This window comes from Sebastes fasciatus, chromosome 5, assembly GCF_043250625.1.
Source record: "Sebastes fasciatus isolate fSebFas1 chromosome 5, fSebFas1.pri, whole genome shotgun sequence".
In the NCBI taxonomy this organism is placed as follows: Eukaryota; Metazoa; Chordata; class Actinopteri; order Perciformes; family Sebastidae; genus Sebastes; species Sebastes fasciatus.
Window position 1 is genome coordinate 5,515,750 of NC_133799.1, and position 9,371 is coordinate 5,525,120.

The 9,371-nt window shown below is 40.4% G+C and overlaps 1 protein-coding gene across 1 annotated transcript; it reads right to left on the reverse strand.

The window, feature by feature from the left end:
- Positions 1 to 4,671, reverse strand: LOC141767405 (prostaglandin E2 receptor EP4 subtype-like). The gene is made up of 2 exons (XM_074634662.1): positions 3,552 to 4,671; positions 1 to 1,112 (listed from the first exon to the last, which is right to left on the reverse strand). The coding sequence occupies exons 1-2, from the start codon at positions 4,344 to 4,346 to the stop codon at positions 780 to 782; spliced, it is 1,128 nt and encodes a 375-aa protein (XP_074490763.1). The 5' UTR covers positions 4,347 to 4,671; the 3' UTR covers positions 1 to 779.
- Between the last annotated feature and the right edge of the window lie 4,700 nt (positions 4,672 to 9,371).

Consider the following 9,371-nt stretch of genomic DNA (forward strand, 5'->3'; position numbering starts at 1 on the left):
CTCAAGCCAGGATCTTTAATACAAACATGAATTATTAGCATGTAGTCAGTGCTTCATCGAGCTCTTGTCAGTGTTTCAAATGTCTCGCCTTATGCAAAACTAACTCCTTAGTTGTTTCACACTGTCATGGCTGTAACTGAGGGAGGATCCAAACCCACCTGTACACCACAAAACACTCTTTTATGATGTCCATGCACTGTTACTTCTGTTATGTGAATACATGACTTTTAGCACTGGATCTCCCAAGAGTCTCTGGTCAGTTGAACACAGCCTCCAGATGAAATTAGCTGTATACTATTCCTCCTGTAGCATCCAACTGATTAATTCACATGAACTGTAGGACTGACTGATGTGTGTGGAGGGAGGAGTTGAGGGTGAGGTGATGAGAGATGAGGAAGAGAGAGGATGAGGAACTTCATATGGGTGTGATGAAGGATTAAACCAGAGCACTGGTTGTATGAGGAGAGGCTGGATGACAGTGAAAGGCACAACGTAAAGGCTCAGTCATGTCTTATTGTTGCACTTCAGTATTAACATCCAAGTCACAGTTTTTTCTCATCTGTCCTGTGTCACTGCAGCAGACGTCTACATAGACGCTGAGCAGCCGTCGACTTTAATTTATTAAATAATCCTACAGGAGCCCCGACAATCCTGTCCAGCTGTGGGCCCACAGAGACGTCCCAGTCTCTCCATCCCACTGAGCTCTGAGACAGATGTCTCTGCGTCGAGCTGAGAGAGCAGCAAACATTAATAGATGTCGAACACATCTTCTGTCAGTTTTAAGTCTGACGGGGGCTCTCTGTGTCGTGCGGGGTGAACCTGGCGGTGGCGGGCAGCTGAGTCATGATGTTGGCGCTGCACATCAGCTGGGTGAACACGTGGCTGTCCCTCATGAGTTCAGGATAGAACAGGTTCCTTTGTGTTTTAGGAGATGAGCCTCTGCGAGTGCTGCTGCCTCGCCTGGATAAATTGAGTAACCGCCGGAACAGAGACTTCCTGAGGAGGATGTAGATCCAGGGGTCGAGGATTGGGTTAACGGCGGCTATCCGGATGGCCGCCAGGTCAACATTGTGGTCATTTTTCAGCATGAAGCAGTTGGCAAACACACAGACCTGAAAGAGAAAAACAAGTTACTATAGCTTCATACTGTAAATAATAGTTAACAACGCTGTAATGTCTGCAAATACATATTGGGATATGTCCTCTTTTTCATTATATTTCAGGTTTCCCAACTAAAATCAAGGATATCATTCCTTAATTTCTTATGAGAAGTGAGCAAGAACTATTTTAACCTCACTGGTTCCCAACCTGTTTGGCTTACGTGCTCTGAAGCAGTTTACCTTGTGGGAGGTTTAATATGTCTATGAATTGTGTGCAGTTGAAAGATTTGGATTTTCCCCTCTTAAAATGTTTAATTCTAATACTTTTTGGAGGTCTGAAGGGCAAAACCTCATTTAATGGTGGAAAAATGATTTTTGAGCTACTTGACTTTTTGTTTATATGACTATTCCTCTTCATTTATCTGACCCATGTAGTTATGCTAATAGCTACTCGGCAGATTAAGATTTTGCTAACAGAACATGTCATCATTTTTCAAAACAGATTAAACTACCCAGGGTTTAAAATTAAGTCCACATGGACCAGCAACAACATTAAAATGCTGCTAACACAATAATGCATCAGTAATAATAATCCAACAGTCACTTTTATCAGTCAGACTTTTGTATTTTATGTACATTTTTGCTGTTCTTCCACATGTTTTGAATGCATGAGTTTTACTTGTATTTTAGTATTTTTATAATGAGGTACTTCCTCCATTCCTAAATTACCATGGTAACTTTGGGATGGATGGTTACCATGGTAACTTAGGGATGGAAGAAGGATTCAGATCCTTTACTTAAGTAAAATTACTAATACCATAATGTAAAAATACTCTGTTAGAAGTATAAATCCTGCTTTGAAAATGTTTCTTAAGTAAAAGTATGTAACTATAATCAGGAAAATAAAGTATTAGTAAAAGTACTCAATGCAGAAAAATGTCCCCTGTGACAGTTATGCTATTATATCATTATATTATTATTATTATTACTAGTGCAAAGCAGGGTTTTACTGTTGTAGTTGGTTGAGGTGGCGCTCATTTTTTATTATTTTGTATCGGGCTGCAACTAATGATTATTTTCATCATGGATTAATCTCCTGATTATTTTATCTATTAATCAATTGATTCTTTGGTTTGTAAAAAAAATAGTACAAATCTCAAAATTATTAAAATTATTAAAAGGAAAAGCAAAATCCTCACACGTGTGAAGCTGGAACCTCCATACGACTACGACTAAATGCTAAACCATTAATAATTGCAAATAAATGTTCTGCCATACAACTAATTGATTCATCAACTAATTGTTTCAGCTGCACTTGTATAAACGATTAGGGAGTGTTATTTATAACGAAACATCATATTTTATAAGCTCTTCATATGTTTTGTGTGCAAAAAAATATGAATTTGTAAAGTAACTAAAGCTGTCAGATAAATGTAATGCAGGAAAAAGTGCAATATTTCCCTCTGAAATGTAGTAGAGTAGAAGTATAAAGTGGCATGAAAAGAAAAGACTCAAGTAAAATACAAATACCTCAAATTTGTACTTAAGTAGGCGAACTTGACTAAATGCACTGCTTAGTTACAGTCTACCACTGCTAATTAATTAATCATAATGCTAAGACAGCAGTTAAACCTTAAGATATAATATAATAATGATACATATATGATACTACTAATAATATATATATATATATATATATAGTTTTGCTGCTCCATACATGTGTATAGGTCAGGGGTCTCTAAGCAACCTGCAGCTCTGGAGCCACATGTCTCTTCAGCTCCTCTCCAGTGGCTCCCTGTGGAGTTTTAAACATGGAAATGAATAACTGTTTTTTTGTTTACATTTTCATTTTTATTAATCATTGTTGTAGGTCTATGGTACGACGGAGTATGACCACATTGAGGAAATAAATAAATCTGAGATTACGAGAATAAAGTCGTAATATTATGAGATTAAAGTCATAATATTATAAAATAGTAATTTTACGTGTTATTTTCTTTTTTTCTCAAATAATAATCCCACGACTTTTTTTCTCGTAAAGTTATGACTTTATTCTCGTAATATTATGACTTTTTTTCTCATAATATTATGACTTTTTTTCTCGTAAAGTTATGACTTTATTCTCCTAATATTATGACTTTTTTTCTCATAATATTATGACTTTATTCTCGTAAAGTTATGACTTTATTATGTAAATCTCAGATGTTTTTCCCTCAACGTGGCCCTACTACTCCGTAGTACATTGTCTCTTTGGCCCTCACTGCATTAGACTTATATACTATATACTTAGACTATAAACTGTGTTACCTTCATCACAATGATCAAATGTTTTGCTGCTCCAGACAGATTTTCTTTTCTTTTTTTTTGTTGCCTAAAAGGTCTTTTGATAGTAAAGGTTGCCGGATCATCAATCAATAACCAATCACTGCTTATTATCACTGACTGCCTCACCACTAATGGAGCCGAACAGGCCAGCACCACCGCGGAGGTTATCACCAGCACCGCGATCATCTGCGTCTCTGCAGCCGACGACAGAGCGCTCCACCTCTGCCGGACGCTGGCTCTGCTGCCCGGCAGCTGCACGGTGCTCCTCTGGCGGCGGCGCATCAGCAGCAGCGCTCCGCACACCGCCAGGTTCAGCAGCATGGTGCCCAGGATGAGCAGCAGGCTGACGGCTCCGTACAGCACGGAGTAGACGGCAGCAGCCTGGTGCTTCCTGCCCCATTCGATGAAGCACCAGGTGTGTGACAGCTGCCGCTCACTCTCGGACACACCCATCATCGGCAGGCAGCAGAAGAAGATGTGTGAGATGTAGATGAAGAGCAGGAGCTTCTGCGCAAAGCGTCGGTCCACCCTCCACCTCTCGTAGGTGTACGGACAGCAGATAGCCAGGTATCGCTCCGCTGCCATGGCGAAGATGATGCTCAGACCGGTTAAACCAAAAAACAGCAACAAGAAGGACTGGAACGTGCACACGTAGTCGTCTAGCAGCACCGTCTTGTCCCGGTAGTTGGCTATGGTGATCGGACTGGCCAGGCAGGTGCCCAGCAGGTCCGTCACAGCCAGACCACACACCAGCGTGTAGAAAGCTGAAGACTTCCTCTTCTGTCTGGACACCGAGAGGACGATTATTGCGATTAAATTCCCAACTGCGCCTCCAGCGAACATGAGAATCGGTAAAGCTGGATGCTCACCCATCGTCCCGTTTATGGAATCAGATCCGTGCGTAAAGTTTGTGCTCTCCATCTCCAGATGCAGCAACAAGCTGGTGTTGGTTAGAGATTCTCCCTTTGGTCTGCTGTGGATGTGGGAGTCCTTTTTAACTGTCTGTAACAGATGATGGGGAGTCAGCAGGGGGTTTTCTCTGGTAGTCTCATCCCTCTCTGCTTTCCAGTAATCCACATGCAGTTAACCCAAAAGGTCGTTACACACAGCTGTGAGCCAAGAGGCAGGCTGTCTGTAACATACTGAAACACCCAGCAGCCTAACAAATGGATGGATGGATGGGTGGATGGATAATAATAATAATATAATAATAATAACTTGGATTTATATAGCGCCTTTCAAGAAAGGACGCTTAACATAGACATAAATAAACAAATGGAACATAACATGGGTGGATGGGTGGATGGATCGATGGGTGGATGGATCGATGGATGGATGGGTGGATGGATCGATGGATGGATGGATGGATGGATGGGTGGATGGATGGATGGATGGATGGGTGGATGGGTGGATGGATGGATGGGTGGATGGATGGATGGATGGATGGGTGGATGGATGGATGGATGGATGGGTGGATGGATGGATGGATGGATGGGTGGATGGATGGATGGATGGATGGGTGGATGGGTGGATGGATGGATGGGTGGATGGATGGATGGATGGATGGATGGATGGATGGGTGGATGGATGGATGGGTGGATGGATCGATGGATGGATGGGTGGATGGATGGATGGATGGATGGATGGGTGGATGGATCGATGGATGGATGGGTGGATGGATGGATGGATGGGTGGATGGATGGGTGGATGGATGGATGGATGGATGGATGGATGGATGGGTGGATGGATGGATGGATGGATGGGTGGATGGGTGGATGGATGGTTGGATGAATATGGATGGATGGATGGATGGATGGATGGATGGATGGATGGATGGATGGATGGATGGATGGGTGGATGGATGGATGGATGGGTGGATGGGTGGATGGATGGATGGGTGGATGGATGGATGGATGGATGGATGGATGGATGGATGGATGGATGGATGGATGGATGGATGGATGGATGGATGGATGGATGGATGGGTGGATGGATGGATGGGTGGATGGATCGATGGATGGATGGGTGGATGGATGGATGGATGGATGGATGGGTGGATGGATCGATGGATGGATGGGTGGATGGATGGATGGATGGATGGGTGGATGGATGGGTGGATGGATGGATGGATGGATGGATGGATGGATGGGTGGATGGATGGATGGATGGATGGGTGGATGGATGGATGGATGGATGGATGGGTGGATGGATGGTTGGATGAATATGGATGGATGGATGGATGGATGGATGGATGGATGGATGGATGGATGGATGGATGGATGGATGGATGGATGGATGGATGGATGGATGGGTGGGTGGATGGATGGTTGGATGAATATGGATGGATGGATGGATGGATGGATGGATGGATGGATGGATGGATGGATGGATGGATGGATGGATGGATGGATGGGTGGATGGGTGGATGGATGGATGGATGGGTGGATGGATGGGTGGATGGATGGATGGATGGATGGATGAAAATAATTGTTAAAATAGAGTCATAAACATCTAAAAAACAGAATATTTATCTTTAAAAATGATCAAGAAAAGCTTAAATACAGATAATTACGATTGTGATTACAAAAAAATACTATAAATCTAAGACCATTTACATATAAATCACAAATGAAACATGTCATTTTTACATTTTTTTCTGTCATTTTGAAATACAGACAAAAAATATTAAATTTCCTGAAAAAAACTGTAATTTTTTTTTTTTTTTACAGTGTAGCCTCATCCCTCTCTGCTTTCCAGTAATCTAGATGCAGTTAACAAAAGGTCTTTATGCACAGCTGGTTAAATCTGTGCAATATTAATGCACTGAATGTGATACATTTATCTGTGCAATATATCCTTGATACAATATACACCTCAAGTGCAACTTTGTTTACATTTTATTTATTACATCTACCCTGCCCTATTTTACAAGTGCAATTACCTCTGTTTACATTACATCTATTTTTTTTATATTTTATACTTCTAGTGTAACACTTCTGTTTATATTTATTCATAACATCTACTTTACCTATTTTATTTACTTTATAACTGTGTGTGTTTTACCTGTTATATGTTTTTATCTGCCTTGTTTAGTCTTGTCAAGTATTTGTTTTAAAGCACTGACCAGAAGAAGTGGCAACTGTGAATCTCATTGTATTTAATACAATGACAATAAAGCTTTCTATTCTATTCTATTCTGTGAGCCGCGAGGCGGGCTGTCTGTAATATACTGAAACACCCAGCAGCCTCACAGATGGATGGATGGATGCTCTGAACCAGGGGTCAAAGGTCAGGGGTCTCTATGCAACCTGCAGCTCTGGAGCCACATGAGGCTCTTTAGCTCCTCTCCAGTGGCTCCCTGTGGATTTATAAAAATGGAAATGAATAACTATTTTTTGTTTACATTTTCATTGTTATTTATCATTGTTGTAGGTCTATGGTACGACGGTACGACGGAGTATTAGGGCCACATTGAGGAAAAAAAATTAATCTGAGATTACGAGAATAAAGTCATAATATTACGAGAATAAAGTCATAATATTACGAGAATAAAGTCATAATATTACGAGAATAAAGTCATAGGTTTACGAGAAAAAAGTCGTAAATCGTAATTATGAGAATAAAGTCATAATATTATAAAGTAGTAATTTTACGTTTTATTTTCTTTTTTTCTCGTATAATAATCCCACGACTTTTTTTCTTGTAAAATTGTGACTTTATTCTCGTAATATTACAACTTTTTTTTCTCATTATGTTATGACTTTTTCCTCGTAATATTATGACTTTATTCTGGAAATCTCAGATGTTTTTTCCCTCAATGTGGCCCTAATACTCCGTAGTACATTTGCACTTGGGCCCTCACAGTCTATAGTCTAAGTATATAGAATATAAGTCAAATGCAGGGTTACCTTCATCACAATGCTCAAATGTTTTGCAGCTCCAGACAGATTTATTTATTTATTTTTTGCCTAAAATGGCTCTTTTGATAGTAAAGGTTGCTGACCACTGCTCTGAGCGATACGCATACAGGAAGATAGAAGGGATTTTCTTAGAATCTCCCTGCTTCACGATGCTGGCGTCATCACACAGCCATGCGTAATAGTTGTGGCAGCCTGTCACAAGGTCAGCTTGACCAGCTGGTGAGTAAAGACAGGGCCAACAGGACATTAAAATATTAAAAGCCTTAAAGATAGAGCCAACAGGACATTCAAATAATAAAAGCCTTAAAGATAGAGCCAACAGGACATTCAAATAATAAAAGCGTTAAGACCAATAGGAAAGGAAAAAGGATCAAAAAGTACAAGTACCTCAAAATTGTACTTAAGAACAGTACTTGAGTAAATGTATTTAGTTTTACTTTACTTTCCACCACTGAAAATAGACCTGTGACAAGCTAACTGTTCAGCCAATTTTAAGAAACGCTTCCATCAAATTGAGTAGGTTCATTTGGAAGAAGTAAATCAAATCAAGATCTGACGTCTTGAGCTCTGCTCTTGACTGGTGAAATCCCGTCATCTGACATAGAGGGATTTCTGTTACCAGATAATTGAGGCTCATATTTCTTAATAAATTCCAGTGTCTGTAAGATGTGGGACATTGGGAACTCACACCCCACATACTGCAATAAAACTAGTGACGAACGCAGCTAAACCACATCGAAACATACCAAAAAATTAGCTCATTTTTATGTCTGACCAAAGGTCTGGTATCAGTGGAAAAGGCTGCAGAATATTTAAATAAATATGAATACATAAATATATGGTTGGAATAATGTGTCCCAGCTCTGTCCCAAACAGAGATGACTGTAAATGGTTGTGAGGAACAACAGAGGGCTGATGGACATCGAGAACACACACGGGACGTCAGTGCTCTTAGCCTGCTCTGACTCTGCAGCCATCACATTTATTACAGCGTGACTAATGTTTACAGTGAGGAGCAGCAGCAAGGGTCTCTGTCTGCCACCGACCTTAAAAGACAAAAACACAACACCTCTCCGAGAGGTAAACCACCGCTGCTCATCCCTGCTGCAGACACAAGGGAGCTGGCAGACTCTAAAAACAACAAACCACTTAAGAGATGCCAGCTCGGAAACTCCAACGCCGACTGGAATGTCCTCCAGGTCGCAGTGAATCACGGGACGTACCAGCCGTCTCTGCACGGTTTATAGTTTTCTCTAATGTCGTAAAAGTAATTAATTTATTGCAAATGCACTTAAAATGTATTATCTCTGTCTGTGGTCTCTGCAGTTGGCTGGATCTGTAAAAGTGTAGGTAGTTTTTAGACTATGACTAACATGTCACAATATACCCCTAAAAGGTCATTGTAAAGGATTTATATTTGTCTATACCTCGTCTACTCTCATCATAACACATGAATCAGCACTTAAAGTCACACGCAAATGGAAAAGGGGATTTTTCCCCACTATTCTCATAACAATACATTATCGCCTACTGTAACAATTTTAAGGCACACTTGCTGTTAAATACTTCATATTTAGTGGTTACTTCAGCAGCTGTAAATACAGATGTTAGTGTAGCTTATAGGCCCTACTGTATGTCAGAAGATAGAGACGAATGCCCATCCCAATTTCCCAGAGCCCAAAGTGACGCCTTCAAATTGCTTGTTTTGTTTTTTTCAACCTACAGCCCAAAGCCCAAAGACACCCAAAGGCCATGGTCAGAAGCCTATTTGTCTTGTTTTGGTACACTACCCCAATATTAGCTTACCTGAATATGTGTTAAAAGTGATATAAAACAAAGAAATGCAGCAAATCCTCACTTGTGAGAGGTATTTTTTGCTTGATAAATAGCATAAACAATTATTTTTAATGATTTTAAACAGTTTCATTATTAAAATTGTTGTCCATTAACGTTGTCTTAAAGCTGCAGTGGGTTGAATTGGAGCAAATATGATTAAAAAAAGTTATTTTTATAAAACGGTCACTAT